Raw genomic sequence first — 17,345 nt, 5'->3', positions numbered from 1 at the left:
TGAGGGATTTATAGCTGAAAAAACTAAAAGAAAACAATCAAATGGTTTTATGTTTTTTATGTTGCTGAACTTTGTCAAGTGTTTATTTTGCTTTATTCTTTACCAAATAATAAACCAGCAGTCTAAATGTTTTCTCTGGTCTGCGGTTATTAATACATCCCAGCCTATCACTGCTCTCATTACCTGAATCTAGTTCTGGTCCCACTGTTTTCTCCAATATATTCCAGTAACTGTAATCACATCATCAGTGTTACATGTTCAACCCAACAACCTATGGGTTTGATTGGAAGTGGCTCTGTTTTCAGCCTTTTGTGATAAATAAAATAAAACTCAACATTTTCTTAAAGCTGGTGATGATTTTGATGCATGAAGACAAAAAGGTGAAAATCAACCTGCTTTAAAACTGATTTAACAGAAAGAGGGAAGGAATGTCAGAGAGACAGAAACTTTTATTTACTCTGACAATGTAACAGTTAAAAACTGTTTTTAACTGCATTGTATATATTTACATTATAAATGCAAAATGTAATAATCCTAACTATCTGTTGGCCCAACAATTTCCAGTCTGTAATTGTTCTTTAAAGAATCCAATCCAGTCTCTGACTGAGAAAAGTCATTTTAAATGTGAACATTACTGATGCAATGAGTCATTTCTTTGGCAGATTAGAGCTTTTTATCCAGATTTCTTTCATAAAGGCTGGAAAATGCAGGGAGGAAACATTTTTCTGTTTCTATAAGGACAATGATAAGAAGAGTTGATGTTACTGAAAACTCCTGCTTCCAATGACCCTGATGGTTTTGTTCCAACTTTATCACTGAGTCATGTTTTTTACTACAGTTGTCTTCTGTGTTTCAGCAGATGTTGGTCTGCAGGAGGTTCTAGAGGAACATAAGATCAGTCTGAGGAGTAGATGTGAATGTGTGACTGAGGGAAGTGATGAAACAGGAAGTAGAACCCTCCTCAACAGGATCTACACTGATCTCTACATCACAGAGGGACAGAGTGACGAGGTTAACACCCAGCATGAGGTGAAGCAGCTAGAAAGAGCTTCCAAGTTTCAGAACCTCCATGTTTCTGCAATCAGATGCCACGACATCTTTAAAGCCTTCCCTGATCAACATGGAGTTATCAGAGTGGTTCTGACCAATGGCGTTGCTGGTGTTGGAAAAACCTTCTCAGTGCAGAAGTTCACTCTGGACTGGACTGAGGGACTGGAGAACCAAGATGTCAGTGTGGTGGTTCTGTTTTCGTTCCGGGAGCTGAACTTGATCAGAGATGAGCAGCACAGTCTTCTCACGCTGCTCCATGTTTTCCATCCAACACTCCAGAAGCTCCCAGCAGAGCAGCTGGTTAAATGCAAACTTCTCTTCATCTTTGACGGTCTGGATGAAAGCAGATTTTCACTGGACTTCAACAACAGTCAGCTGGTTTCTGACGTCACCCAGAAATCATCAGTCAACGTTCTGCTGACAAACCTCATCAAGGGGAACCTGCTTCCCTCGGCTCTCATCTGGATAACTTCCCGACCTGCAGCAGCCAATCAGATCCCTCCTTCATGTGTTACCAGGGCAACAGAAGTACGAGGCTTCACCGACGCCCAGAAGGAGGAATACTTCAGGAAGAGGTTCAGTGATGAAAAGCTGTCCATCAGAATCATCTCCCACATCAAGACCTGCAGGAGCCTCCACATCATGTGTGGAATCCCAGTCTTCTGCTGGATCACTGCTACAGTTCTGGAGAACATGTTGACCTCAGAGCAGAGAGGAGAGCTGCCCAAAACCATGACTGACATGTACTCACACTTCCTGCTGGTCCAGACAAAGAGGAAGAAGAACAAGTACCATGGAGGACATGAGACAAGGTCACAGGAGCTGATGGAGGCTGACAGGGAAGTTCTTCTGAAACTGGGGAGGCTGGCATTTGAACATCTAGAGAAAGGAAACATCATGTTTTACCAAGAAGACCTGGAGCAGTGTGGTCTGGATGTCACAGAGGCCTCGGTGTATTCAGGAGTTTGTACAGAGATCTTCAAAAGAGAGAGTGTGATCTTCCAGAAACCAGTTTACTGCTTTGTTCATCTGAGCATCCAGGAGTTTCTGGCTGCAGTCTACATGCTCCACTGTTTCACCAGCAGGAAGTCAGAGGTGATCAAGACGTTTCTGGGAGAAAAATACAGAGAAACATCTCTAGATGAGTTCATGAAGAAAGTCATGGAGAAATCCCTCAGCAGTAAAAATGGCCACCTGGACCTGTTTGCCCGCTTCCTTCATGGTCTCACTGTGGAGTCCAACCAGAGACTCTTAGAAGATCTGCTGGGTCAGACAGAGAACAGTCCAGGAACCATCCAGAGAATCATCACCAACCTGAAGGAGATGAACACTAAAAGAATCTCTACTGGCAGAAGAATCAACATCTTCTACTGTCTGGTGGAGATGAACGACGTCTCATTTTATCAGGAGATCCAACGGCTGCTGGATTCAGGGAAGAAGCTCTCAGAGACTGACTGTTCAGCTCTGGCCTTCATGCTGCAGATGTCAGAGGTTCTGGATGAGTTGGACCTGGAGAAGTACAACACATCATCAGATGGACGACTGAGACTGGTTCCAGCTGTGAGGAACTGCAGAAAGGCTCGGTGAGTCCAGATGTTTTCATTGCGTGAATGCTGATTCAGCTCTATTGTCCTCCTGTTTCTTCTTCTTCTTCAAGTTGCTTCTGGATGTTTTTGGTCTTTAACTTCTTCCTTCATCCTCTGGACTATTTCAGCCATTCAACCATCTAAACATTCAGCTCATCCAGGACAGCTGCAGCTTTTGGTTTTAGACATTTTGATCATTTTAAAAATATTTAATTTTTATCAGTTTTCAGGTTGAAATGATTAGAAAACCCTGAACTCTAGAAAAAAATCTATTTTCTCTAAGATCCAATCAGCCAGAGAGACTTTTTAAACTTTAAACTTCTCTTCACTCATTGAGCCGCTACTCCATAATTAATATTTTAGGATCTCTGACTGTTTTTATAAAATAATTTTTTAGGTTTAATGAAAATTTGAACCATTAAAATAAACCATTGCATTAATAAGAAACTTTGTGAACAGTGTTGATCTTCCTCATTTCCTCATCATCCTCACCTATTCGTCCTCCCACTAGTTTCCTCTGAGTTTGTAAATGAGAGCAAAATGTGGTGATTGTTGTCTGGCTCCAGAAAAAGTCCTAGTTTCTGTCAGATCCTCCCAAAGCTCTGAGAACTCTGCTTCCAGAGCTGGAACCATTTTCCTCATCAACTCTTCATCTGCAGCTTTTGTTGAAGCTGTTAGCCATGAAGACCTGGAGAGACATGAGCTTCAACTCTTTAGACATCCCAGCCTCTTCTAGTTACTGGAGAACTTTCACTGCTTCACCATGAAAAATGCTGCTGGACCCAAACGCTCTGTTTTGGTCTTCAGCTCTTTAAGAGTTTAGCAACAGTTTCTTCTAACATCCAAACCTTTGTTCCTCTGAGCCAAATGGTCTAGTCCAAGTCCGAGCTGTGAGCAGTTCCTCCTCCTCTCCATCATCTCCAGTAGTTTCCTTCATCAGCTCAGTCAGCCTCTTCATCAGCTGCTTCAGCTCCTTTGAGGCTCTGATGCTGCAGCTCCATCAGATGCTGCAGAGAAAACTGAACTTTCCTTCACAGATGATAGAAGATCTTCAACATCTGACTGCAGCTGAAGGTCTGAGGACATGAAGCCTGGACCAGAACCAGAACCAGAACCTGGACTTTAACCAGGAACTGCACAGATTCTCTGTGGGGTCAAACTCAGTAAATTGAAGATCAGATGTTGATCAGATGATGACATCACTGTTATCATATTTTAGTCTGTTTATGATCCAGATTGATTTCATTAGAACTGAATTTATTTCTTCTCTAATCACAGACTTGGTGGCTGTTGGCTCGAAAATTATGAATGTGAAGTTTTGGCCTCGGCTCTGAAGTCCAACCCAGATCTGACTGAACTGGAAATAAATCAGATCTTCATAAATGGAGGTGGAGACTCTGATCTGAAGCCTCTGGTTGAGATCCTGGAGAGTTCAGTCAGTAAAGTGAAGAATCTGAGGTTTGTTTTCTTTATTTATACAATAAAATCATTCATTTATACTTTAAACATTAGTTTAATTAATGCTTTTATTCTAATATATTTTATTTCATAACAACCTGTTTAAATGTCAGAATAAAATCTCTAAAACTTTTTACCTTATATATTATTTTTTTTCTTATATCAGACTTTGAGATTATTGAACTTTGTTTTTCAGTTTTTCACTTTAAAATGTTTTTTACTGATGAACAAAATGAGTAAAATAATTCAAATGATGTAAATTAATGATGGAGATGTTTCAGTTTGGTTTGGTAAAGATTCAGATTGTTTTATTTCTCATTTCTGATTCTCATCTTTACATCCAGAATGAAATGTTGTTCCTCCAGAGTCGAGCCACAAACACTGACAAGTTCAAATCATCATTAATGACCAAATCTAAGAAATGACTGATTGTAGAAAAGCAAATCTAGATGAAATGAATGAAAGTGAGGTTTGCAGCAGCAGCAGGTTCCTCAGCTTTGTCCTGAAGCTGTGGTTCTGTTGGGCCGGGTCAGAGAGGAACCGTCCTCTTCAGTCTGACAGCTGTCAGTCGGTTGGAGCCTCGTCTCTGTGATGATGCTTCATCAGGTCACGTCTCCTTAGGAAATAATGGCCTCCATTGGCTTTCAGCAGCTTTAATAAGAACCCAAGGCCATTAATGAAGAAACTGAGTGGTTCTGATCCAGTTACCAAGTCGGGTCTCCAGCTGATGATCAGGAACCAGCAGAAATAGCTCAACTCATCCAGGCTGATAGAAAATCTTTGAGTTTCTTTTTGGATCAAATGTTCTGGTTCTGCTGGTTTGGACTCTTTAAACCAGTTTGACTGGATCAGATGTTAGAATCAGTTCATCATGTTTCTTTTACATTCAGGGAAATTAATTTTCTACATTTTTATTATTTATTTGTTCATGTTTCAGTTTTAACCTGCATCCTGTTGGCTTCAGCTCACATCTTTTATTCTTTATTCAGATTGAATCTCTGCAGTTTGTCAGAGACCAGCTGGACTTCTCTGTTCTCAGCTCTGAAGTCCAAACCGACCCATCTGACAAGACTGGACCTGATCGGAACCAACCTGGAAGGTTCTGGAGTGAAGGAGCTCTGTGGTTTTCTACAGACTGAAGGCTGCAGACTGGAGACATTGATGTATGTAATTATATAATTATTGATATTTCTGTGAATAATTATATATAATTGATTATAAATCAAATTAATTTCTTCTGTTCTAATAAATATTTTCTGAGTTTGTTCCTGGACTTGGATCCAGAGTTTAATTTAGTCCCTCTGTGTAACTGAGTTGGACCTGCTGATCTGAGGTCAGAACAGGACAGCATTCGGACCCCCAGTGTGTAGAAATCCCCCTCATGTGAAGCAGGTCAAAGGTCATTCAACCCAGTCTAGAAAAGTGAATTCCTGGAATCTGACAGGAACTAATCAATAATCAATGATTGATGCTTCAACACTTTGATCAGAACCTGGAATGATTTTACTGACTAAAATCCTCCAACACAACATGACCCAGTACCAGGTTCTGGTTCTGGTTCTGGTTCTGAAGTCAGCAGGTCTTTATTGAAGCAGCAGCTTGTTGGCATTAATATTGATGAGAATCTTTAACTGGTTCTGTTGGACTGGTTAACCTGCATCCTGTTGGCTTCAGCTCACATCTTTTATTCTTTATTCAGATTGATGAGCTGCAGTTTGTCAAAGACCAGCTGTGATTATTTGGCCTCAACTCTGAAGTCCAACCCGACCCGTCTGACAGATCTGGACCTGAGATACAACAACCTGGAGGATTCAAATGTTCAGCAGCTGAAGCGTTTTGTAAAGACTTTAATGTAAGTAAATGTTTGTAGTGAGTCCAGCTGCTCTCAGCATATTGAACTAAACCCAATTAGCATCAAAGCAAAGATCCAGTGTTCCCAGTAAAGCTGCAGCTTCTCAGTGGGAGGAGAATGGTTCAGGCTTCCTGATTGGACACAGAGACAGCAATCAGCCAATCAGAGGAGCAGCAGCTTGCTGTGCTCCTGTGTTTGTGTTGGTGTGAAGATAAGTGTTGTTGCTGTGTCCATGTCTCCAGGAAGTCCAGCTGGACTCCAGCGTCCAGCCGTCCAACATGTCTAGAGACAGTGGTCCTCATCCATCAAACTGTGGCAGCAGCAGATCTGATCTCAGATCTGTTTGTTCTCTCAATTCAACAGGAAACAACTGATCAGGTTCATCTTGGTCACAGCTCTGAGATCAGTCTGACTGCAGCCTGGAAACCATCTAGTGGATGTGCTGCGTCACTGACTGCTGCTGGAGAGAGGCTGGAAACACTCACTGATCTGCTCTCTCCTTCCTTCTTCTCTCTGCAGGTTCTGATCTCAGTAAAGTAGAGAATGGTCTTAGTGTCCTGCTGATCCTCAGAGGTTGAAGCTGCTGCAGTTTGAGTCTAAAGAGCCTCTGACTGGATCATGATGATGACCTCTGACCTCCAAGATTTTCCTCCCGTTTATTTTCTCATGTCTGTCATTTAGTGTCTGATATTGTTTGTCTCTTTGGATCAATAAAGATCCAATTCAAACTGGGCTCCATTTAGAGGCTTCATGGAGTTTTGATCTGAACTGGATTCAACTGGAAAGTTGATCTTTTTTCTCTCTGATTCATTTTCATCCTGGAACCAGAAATGGTCTGAGAATGGAAACATGGGAATCATTTTCAGTTCAGCTTTGAAGCCATGAAAGACACTTCAAACCTCTTTTCTCTGCTGCTTCTTCCTTCTGCTGACATGAAAATGTTCCTCAAAGCTCCACAGATAAAAAGATGCTTTACTGGAAACTGCAGAGAAACTTCAGCTTCCATCACAGAAACCAGTTTAACCAGTTTAGAACTGGATGTCCCACAGAAGCACTTGGAGCAGTTTTCAGGAACATTCATCGTTTTATCAGAAAAAAATAAATACATTTTATAGTCATTCTAAAAATATTGAAATAATTAAGTTTTGCATCATAGTCATTGATTCTCAGTACTTTAATATTATTTTTGGTGTACTTTTTACAGTTCAGTTTTCCAGTTAATCTAGAGAACATTGGGGTGAATGGAGACTCAATATGTCACATCAGGGCTCTTTACTGTGGTTGTGCTGATTTATTCAGAATTTGTAGGATAATGTGGTGATTGGTTCATATTATTATTTTCATATTTATTTTAATGTAACGTGAGTTCCTAGGTGTTTAATGATGAGCTAATAAAGTTTTTCATAATGTTTTTGGTGGGGGGGTTTTATGCAGTAGACTTTGTACAAATATAGTAACTACATCTTTATTTTAATCCTCCATGATGTTTAGCTTATTGTATTCAGATTAACAATGAAAAGTAAATATATATATTTTAAGCTTGTATCTTTTGTTTGACAGTTTCTCTTAATAAAATCAGAAACATGCATTTCAGTTTATATGAGAATTTTTAAGCTTCTAATTTAAGGCAGCAGCTTATTTTTGCATTATTTAGACTTAAGTTGCTTAAATAAAATACATGACAATCATTTAATTAATCGATATTGTTTTTCCTCCAAGTTTCTTAGTTAAGCTGCTTCAAACTATAACAGTAGTTATTTTACTTCCCGGTGTTTTATTTTGAAAGACCGCACAGGAAACGTATTTGTAATTTTTCTAACTTTATTGTAGTTGTAATTACCAAGTTTCGCCACCAGAGGGACTGAACACACTGCTCAGGTCCGCAATCCATACTGGTTAGTGGTAGTCATGGTTACCAATAAAAATAAATAAAAAGGACTCGCTGCTGGGAATGATGCGATTGTTTAGCGCGGAAGCTAACTGGTTTCCAGCTTCAAACCAGCGGGATAACTGGTTCCCAGTGAGATAAATGAAGGCAGATTCTTCTCCTGGGTTCATGTCAATGTTTTCTCTGTCAGTGTGAACTAGAAGCAGCTCCACAGAGTTGAAAACAGCCGCAGAGACTCTGAGCGGAGCTAACGATGCTAACGATGCTAACAGGCTCCAGGAGCAGCTTGTTTTACATACAAGCTGATTATCAGCAGCTGCGGATCTAAACTCTGATGCTGGACAGCAGCGCCTGTTCTTCAGGTCACTAATAATCGATCAAAGTTTTATCATTATTCAATTTTATCATTAAGCTCCTCCGAATGATTTTAGTGTGTAGTTACAGTGTGTCACCACAGGAGGGCAGTACAGAGTGAGTAACTTGTTATAAACAAACCCAAAAAATTAAATAATCTTCTGTTTACTACAGTGCTCAAATATTTTTAAAAGCTTCATTTAGTTTTTAATTTTAAAAATATTTATTTATTTTTTCCCTTTAGATGGTTTTATTCTGCTCAAATCTCAGCTGGTTGACTTTTATCACTAATAAATATGTTTTTCGTAATGTTTGTAGGTTTTCCATTCTTTGATTCTCAAAATTACCCACAGTTAATATTTTTGTAAGAATTTTAACTGAATAAAATTTCAGTTTTTTTTTTTTAGGTAACTACATTTCCACCTGCCGTTACTATTTCTAAGTAGCTGTTATTTACTTTGCGTTTTGAATTATTTTAATAAAGATTCTCCAGTTCTAATAACATAAAGTACGAATCCTGACTTAATTCTGCAGATTACTGTCTACAGAATTAAGTCAATATAGTTATTAGAAACTGTTTCTTGAAAAGTATAAAGTTGATCAGTTTTATGATGGTTGAGTGAGTTCTTACTGCCCTCTGGTGGTGAACTGTCGGAACTACAGACATTCTTCAAGTACATTTTTCAGCCGGAGGTATTTTTTATCTTTGTTTTAATTTTCACTTTTATCAAGTCAGCATATGTTAGTACCGTTAAATAAGAGTCACAAAAGGTTCTGTAAAGAGTTTAACACAGCAGCTATCTTTTAAGATTTAAAACTCTTTATTAGAAATATAACATCGAACAGTGGTTTAAAATATTTCAAAATCATATTTGACTCGGGAAACAGTGGATATAACTGAGGAAGATTGTTAGTTTTTCTCTATATAAAGTGGAGAAGTGGATATTAAATGTAAATAATGCAGCATTATCAGGACTGTAGTTCCCACTATGGCCACCAGAGGGCGGAAATATCCCGTTCTGAATCTAGAGGTGAGTTTGTAGAGCTGCAGCTGGTTTCTGACTTCTAAGTTGATCACGTTTATATCACTCATTATAAATATTATTAAAATGAATAATTTAATGTTAATATTAACTCTTCTGCCTACTTTAACATACAATCAGTGTTTTATCGGTCAGTATGAACTAGAAGCAGCTCCACGGAGTTGAAAACAGCCGCAGAGACTCTTAACGGAGCTAGCGATGCTAACAGACTCTGGCAGCAGCTTCAGAGGAGCTTTGGCTCCATCAGAGCTGAAACGAAGCTCTACAACTCTGGCTTAGACGCTGATTTTGCGGTTAGAAGTTAGGAGAATATTTATGATCGATTAAATTATCCTGGAAACATTCAGAAGATTGATGCAGAAGAAGCAAACTGAACTTCTCTCAGAGCAGGGCGGTTATTGCCCTCTAGTGGACTCAGATGGTAACTACAGCTTCTCTAATAAGCTAGAGAATTTACACACCATATTCACTTCCGGTAGGTACTTTCACATTAAGAGCTACAGAAACGAGTTAATATTTTCGGTTAGCTTTCATATTAAATAATGTTTTAGTTTTTCTTTTTCCTCCCTGAAATGTTTATTCAAAAGCACCAAATTAAACTGCTGAGGTTTTCAACCACCACTATATAATTTTCCTATTCCTAGATAGTCATGTCAAACAGATAAAAGTATTTAAATTAAATTAACAGCATCAACATAATATTATTTTATGTTTAATAAATTTATTCACAGATTAATTCAGTCATACAATTAACTAAGTAATATTAACTAGTTATAAGTTAAGCTTTAACTTTTTATATTTAATTTTTCTCCATTAGATATTTTCATCCTGCTCAATGCTCTGATCTCAGCGGGTTGGATTTTATCACAAGCACATTTTCATTGTTTATATTTTTCAGGCTTTGATTCTCATATTTACCGACAGTTTATCTTTTTGAGATGATTTTTCTGAAGTAAGTTTAATTTTCTTTTCCATTTATTAACCCTGTAGTGGCTCTTTAACAACATTAATTTAAGTTGATTTTATTTGAACTGATAAAAATGAAATGAGAACAAATTAAGTTAAACAAATGATCTGTTTGAGTCAACATGAATAGGAATACCTGTAGTTACGATAGTTAACCACCAGAGGGCAGTGAGCGCTCATAATCCACCATCAAAAATAAAAATAGTTTGTTCTGCTGGTTTTCTGCTGAATCCATGAAAAAAGCTGCTCAGCTTCAAATCACTAACAGCAAAACAGAAATAGTTAAAGTTTTCTATCTTTATTCTAGTTTTGTTTCATTCTGTAAACTCAAATTGAACTGTTAATATTTATTCAGATGAATTAAACTTTGATTCTAGACGCTGAAGAAAACACAAGTGTGACTTTCTGTGAAAAAAGAAATTGAAACCAACTTTGGTCTCCTTCAGAACAGCGTCCATTTTGAGCCGCAGGATGGAAATAACTTGTTGACTTGTTAACAGAGGTAAGTGTTGCTGCTCCGAGTCCCTCCGTGTCTCTCGGCTCTCTGGACCTTTCCTGACCAATGAGAGGCTTTCAAGACACAAAGAGTCTCCTGGTTCTGGAGAGACTGACGTTTTTCATGATCCAACACCAGATACTTCACACACAGTGATTACTGTAGGAAGAAATATTCCAAATTATGCAACAAATTTATTTTTAAAGTCGAAACAAACCTGCTCCATGTTTTTCTAAGAATATTTTGCTGTTTAAACCAGAATGCAGAACTGATATTTCAGGCCAAATAAATGTAATTTGAGTTGTTCTACATTAAACCCACAGTCAGTTTCTTAATCTGTGGTAAATACCATCTGGGGCCCGATTGTTATCCTGACCATATGGGTCCAATTTGAAGTGCTATTATTTATTATTTAGCATTTGGTGAAATATGCATTTTCACATCAGTCAGGTAATTATAAACCCTGTATTGTTAACTATTACATCATAAAAAGACGTTTTTTCCTATTTCTCTCTTTAATGACACACTTCCACCCCTCCTAGATGAATTAGATGAATCAGTTCATTTCTACAGCAGGTAGAGATAAGAGAGAACCAGCAGGACACTGACCAGCCAATCAGATGTTCTCCTGACTGAGAAAGTGGGATAATATCTCATCTCTGCAGTAGGTTGGGTTTTTAAAGCTCTTCATAACCTCTTAAAACATCCTGATGAAAAATGAATCAAACCTACTTTAGACTATTTTATCTCCAGGTTTCAACACCTTGTCCAACAATCCCCTGATCAAAGTCCCACTGAACTACAGAAAAACCACATATTTCTGTCCATGAATGTACAAAAACACCAACCAAGTAATGAATGTAACAGCATGGATGAGAGCTTGTAACAAAGGCACAAAACAAAGGATTTGCCTCATTGTTCTAATGGATGTTATCGGTTTAATTAACTGACTCCTTTGTTTTCTTTACCTCGAGGTTGAAGTTCTGGAGTCAAATAAACTCAAATGTTTCATTTTGTCTCCTAGAAATTCTTTGATGGCCCAAATGAGAAAGACTCAGGGGACTCATATAATAATAATGTTGTATGGCCTGTCCATCACAAGGGCAGATGAAAACATTTTATTTGTAGAAATTTACAATAGAAAATGTTAAATATTTGTCAATGATATATTTTTTGTTTTGTTTTGTTTTTTCTCCAACTGAGAATCGACAACCAGACAGTCAAGAAATAAAATGTTAGATGTCACAGTTTTTACGTTTTTTATTTAAGTGTTTTTTAAAAAGCAAACTAGAAAGAAAATGTATTTATAATAAAGCAGATGTTGAGTTTCTCTAATAAATTACACCTGGACTCTGAAAACACTGATATAAAGGTCTAATAAAAACACAAGATATTTATTAAGTTTTATTGTTACAGGAGCAATGAAGACATATTTTAGTAAACAATTATATGGTTTGATTTCAAAGGTTAAGTTTTAATGTTTTAAAACTTTCCTCTGAAAACTGCTGATAGTTTTTTATGTTCTCTAAATAAAAGTGTTTAGAAACACTAAAATGTTGTACATATGTGTAAGTATGTAGTTGTAAATAGTTGTCTCAGAGCTGAATCTACTTCCTGTTTGGTTCTGATTGGTCCATTCAGAGAGAAACCAGCCGCTGAGCTGCAGTAGCATCAAGGTCCAGTTCTCCCAGTGCAGTAGTTCAATCAGCCACTAGAGGGCGCAGGACGCCTCCAGCTCCTCATGGTTCTTCTTCAGCTGATTTTCTGCAGGTTTTCTGCTTTCTTGGGTTGATAAACAGGAAGTGTGAGGATGGCAGCTTCACCTTCATCGTCCTCCTCTTCCTCAGCTGCAGCATCAGTGATCCTAGAGGTCCAGTTCATCTCCTGCTGATGCTTCCAGTTCTTCTGGGTTTCTGCTGCTCAGCTTCAGATCTGCTTCACTGACAGCTTCAGCTTTTCTGTCTGGACCAACAGATGATTGATTTGCTGCTGGAAACGGTGATGATGCAGCAGATCCTGCAGGGGGCGCTCTGGGGCCTCAGTGTTCAGGTCGGTTACAGTCTCATCTCCCAGACTCCTGAATCTTCTGGTTCCTTCCTGAAATGATTTCCTGCAATAAAATGTTGGTTGGAAATGAGCAGAAAACTGAGAAAAACCTGAAAAAGTTCAAATCTGACCTAAAGTTTTACAGCTCAACTCAATGTTGATGCAAAGGAAAACATGAAAGTAAAGGTGTTTGTTGTCACCTGAAAGGGGGAGGAGCCTAAGGTGCTTCAAGATGCTTAAAGTTACCTGGAAGGGGGCGGAGCCTCAGGTATGGATCAGGATCAGGACTAACCAGTTCAGACTCCATTTAGCAGCAGAGCAGAGTCTGGATCAGGTGAGTTTTCACTTCTTCTTGTTTTCCTCTCTCTGGGTTTTCTCTCTGTGGAGGAACCAGAACCAGAACTCGGCCCGGTTCTCCTTCAGAACCAAGCTGCTGGCTTCATGGAGCTGTGGTTCTGGTCGGGTTCTGGTTTCCTGCTGATCAGAACCAACAAACTTTTTTAAAGCTGCAGTTTCCTGTTGCTGAGTTGAACTGGTTCCAGTATCTTTACTGGTTCTGCTGCTCTTCCTCCTGATGCCAGAAACCTCTGACCTCAGAGACTCACATCTGGTTTTAGAGGAAGAATTGAGCTGAATCATTAAAAACTGGTTTCCAGGATGAAATTGTAGATTCTGGCTCAGCTTTCTGAATAAATTCTAGTTTGTCTCCTGCAGAGCAACACGTCCTGCTCCGTATTTCTGTTCAGTTGTTTCATAACGAGCCTCTGATGACATCACAAGAGGCATCATTAGAGCATTCCTGCAGTACACTCTCCCAGTAACAGACTGGGACACCAGTGGGTCTCTGATTATGATTCATGTCTGCAACTTTCTCATCAGGACTGCAGTTCAGAACCAGTTGTTTAAGCCCCGCCCCTTTAGAGCAGCAGGTAAACATTTGTTCTGTTGCTGGAATCTGGACCGACCCGTTGGTCCTGGTTCTGAAGCTCTGAGCTCGGTCAGTGTTTCTGGTTGTTTTCATACTGGAGAAATGAAATGAAGGGCAAAGGAGGGCAGATCAGCCAGAAATTATTCTCAAGAGTCGCATTACTTCAACATCAGATACTTCTAGATAAAAGTACAAAGTACAGCATCATAAAAATACTCCTGAAATGCTATTTTTAAAAAGTAACTCAAGTAACAGAGTAACTGTAAGTAGTTACTACCCACCTCTCTCTCTCTCTTTATATACAGTATACACACACACACACACACACACCCACACACACACACACACACACACACACACATGAATGAATAAAGAAGAAAGAAAAGTTGCTCAGAGGGAGCAGGCTGTAGTAAAACTTTCCTTTCTTACAAATAATTTGTGCAAAATACATTGAATTATGCTAAAAATAATTTATTCTGTTACAATATATTTAGGTGTACATGTTATGAGACAGCATATTGTTTAAATGTATTGAGTTTTAGATTATTTTAAATTGATGTAATTCAGTTCAGGCTTTCATTTCCATAAATCTGCTCCACACTTTCTAACAAACATTTGTTTCATTTCAGCTCCAGATAATTGTTTCTTAGATTCATTTTCCTCTTAAGTTGTCTCTCCTTCTCTTTCACTGAATGTTTTCCAGTAGTAAACTTTGTTTTGCTTTATTTAATATTTGTAGAGTTTTGAAATCAACTAAATGTCCAAATTTTGAGTATTTAGGTTTTTAGAAACAGTGGATTTATCTGATTTCTGAACCCAGCATCATGGAGGATCTTGTTGCTCTTTTTAATGTTGAATTATCTCTAGAAAACTCGTTTATTAGTCAAAACCTCAGAAAACATTGTGGCAGTAAACAATAACCAACAAGTTATAGTTTAACAGGTTTTAATTTCCCCGTTCTAGAACGATGTCTGGCCATGTTGGATTGTGTTTCCAGCAAACTTTCTGATTCCACCAAACAAAGCAGGAGGAAAACAAACATGAATGTCGTTGAATCAGTTCAATCAGTTCATTTTATGCTGCAGATTCACAGCAAACGTTTTCTGGAGGAAGTTGATCAGGTAAATAAAAAATACCAGAAATGTTTAGTGGCTGAGACAGACGAGCAGGAAGGTTAATGTTTGTTCTGTCTGCTGGAATCTGGATGGACCTGTTGGTACTGATTCTGTAGCTCTGAGCTCAGTCACCACTCCCTGTTCCTCCCAGACTGACTGAAAACACAAGATGGAGGTCAGTGATCAGGAACAGGACAGAGCAGAAATAAAAAGTCAATAATAATCTGATAATGAGGGAGAAGTCAGTGTTCTGATCCAGATGTTTGGATTAAAGGAGCTGCAGAAGTTTATTAGCATAAGACATTACAGCAACTGGGCAGTTTAAAGTTTTACATAATAAACAAAAAAGCAACATTACATTATAGAGGAAAAATAAAGAAAAGTTATAAAAAGTTGTAATCCAGAAAAGAGTTACTTTATTTTCTAGTTATTATGTTTCAAAGGCAACTCTAAACAGGCTAATGGTTTTTAGTCTTGATTTCAGCTGTTCTGCTGTTTTCTGGAAGTTTGTTCCAGATTTGTGGTGCATAGAAGCTGAATGCTGCTTCTCTGTGTTTGGTTCTGGTTCTGAGGATGCAGAGCAGAACCAGAACCAGAAGACCTGAGAAGTCTGGAAGGTTGATACAACACCAGCAGATCTTTAAGCCGTTCAGTAATTTATAAACTAACAACAGTATTTTAAAGTCTATTCTCTCAATGGAAGGAGTTTAGAACTGGGTGATGTGATCTATCTTTCTGGTTTTAGTCAGAACGCCAGCAGCAGCATTCTGATTTATTTGTTTAGGCAGACATGTTGCTGTAATCAATGCAACTAAAGATAAACACATGGGTGAGTTTTCCTAGATCTGGCTGAGAAATTAGTCCTTTAATCCTGGAAATGTTCTTCAGGTGATAGAAGGCCGACTTTGTAACTGTCTTTATTTGACTGAGAAGGTCAGAAAATCTTGGTATCTCCAGTTTCCAACTGTAATAACTGAAGCTGTGCATTCAAACCTATGTTTGTAGGTTCAAACATAACTTCAGTTTTGTTTGTGTTCAGCTGCAGAAGGTTTTGGTAAATCCAGATATTTATCTATTCTAAGGATGTGTTCAGTGATTGGATGGTTCAGAGTCACCTGGTGACATCATAATGTAGAGCTATGTGTTATTTAGTCTAGGTAAATAATCTGATTATTTTGTTATAACCTGACCAAGCAGGACCTTTCATGCATAGTGGTCACTACAGTGGACAGCTATCTAAAAGCCATTTTCTTGTGCTTCCTGTGGATTTTTATGTTATAAATGCACACAGACCACTGAAGTGGACACTAATGCATCATAAAATATACCATCAACTACTGGCCATCAGCTGCAAATGCAAGAAATTATTTTTGTTAAATACGATATGGCCGACAGACAAAAAAGCATGAGAACCGACCCGGTCCCTCCTTCTACTGTAGATGACTCTTGCAAGTAAAAAAAATATTGTGACATCAGATAACCCCTAAGGAACAATACTACTGATGTATTTTTCAAATAACAACTTTGTATTTGGACAAAATTACAATTGATCACATAAAAATAAAAAAAAATAAAAAAATTATTTTTACAAAAAAAATTTCCTACCTTTTTTATGCCTTAAGAAAAAAATTTTAGAAAATGGAAAAAAAATTCTGACACAAAGGATCATAATTCATGCATGAAAGGGTTAAGGATAGGAGGGGCCCCAGAATTGAACCTTGTGGTACCCCACTGTCATTTCAATGAGAAGTTACCTGTTGACACAGAGAAATCCCTGTTCTTTAGTCAGACTGGAACCAGTGAAGTACTTGGTGTTTTCTGCTGGTTCATGTTTTCTTGTTTTGTTTTTGGCAGAAGCTCTTTGTTGCTGATTGAAAGACCAAGAAGTTTGATGTCAAAATTCCAGATTTATTAAGACAAAACCCATCTGACTTTAAAAGGTGTTTAATTCTCAGAAATCTCTGAAGTTGTGCTGGAATCAGGTTCCTCTTATCCTCTGAATCTATGATGGGAACCAGCTTTCTGCTTCACAGGACAGTTACTGGACCTGGATCACTGGGACTGACTGGTTCTGATTTCTCTCACCAGGAGTTCAGAAGATGGAAGATCTGGATCTGAAAAAAGACAGAGCAGAACCTCCAGGATCCATCTGTCCGTCCATGAGGAGTGACCGGTCCAAAGATCATCCTCCAGTCTTCAGTACCGAACCTGGACCATCAGACTCAGAGTAAGGATCCAGTTTCTAACTTGTGCATGTGAATCTACAGAAATATAATAGATCTGATACTAACTGGTTGATCTTCAAGTTAGAAATAAAAATGTAACTTGATTTTTAAAAAATATTTTACATTAAAGCTGAATAGACATGAAGGATGTTGGTCAGTAAATCAATAGAGTTTGAAAGAAGGTCTGAGTGAATCAATGATGGATGAAAACAAAAAAATAATGTGAAGAGCAACAATTCAGATATTATATCCTGATAACACTAGATCCAGTTTAAGTACTGGGAACACTGGGTCCAGTTTTATATACTGGGAACACTGGACCCAGTTTATCCAGGTAG

The 17,345-nt window shown here is 38.3% G+C and overlaps 1 protein-coding gene across 9 annotated transcripts in view; it reads left to right on the top strand.

Annotated features, from left to right (window-relative positions):
* LOC102228431 (NLR family CARD domain-containing protein 3-like) overlaps positions 1 to 17,345 on the top strand; it is a 971,185-nt gene that overhangs the window by 94,721 nt on the left and 859,119 nt on the right. For 2 of the 9 annotated variants that reach the window (XM_023329351.1, XM_023329345.1), the window contains exons 1-2: positions 13,024 to 13,073; positions 16,871 to 17,009. The exons of 5 other annotated variants lie outside the window; for them this stretch is intronic. In XM_023329351.1, the coding sequence (XP_023185119.1) occupies positions 16,882 to 17,009 (128 nt within the window). In that variant the 5' untranslated portion in view covers positions 13,024 to 13,073; positions 16,871 to 16,881. Of the gene's footprint in view, positions 1 to 3,914; positions 4,095 to 5,083; positions 5,258 to 5,793; positions 5,947 to 6,465; positions 6,598 to 13,023; positions 13,074 to 16,870; positions 17,010 to 17,345 lie in introns of those variants that run through there. 2 more of the 9 variants (XM_023329350.1, XM_023329354.1) reach the window with 2 other exon arrangements.

Source organism: Xiphophorus maculatus, chromosome 24 (assembly GCF_002775205.1).
Source record: "Xiphophorus maculatus strain JP 163 A chromosome 24, X_maculatus-5.0-male, whole genome shotgun sequence".
Lineage (NCBI taxonomy): Eukaryota > Metazoa > Chordata > Actinopteri > Cyprinodontiformes > Poeciliidae > Xiphophorus > Xiphophorus maculatus.
The sequence above is the reverse complement of the archived record's forward strand: the minus strand, read 5'-3'. Positions and strand labels throughout refer to the sequence as shown.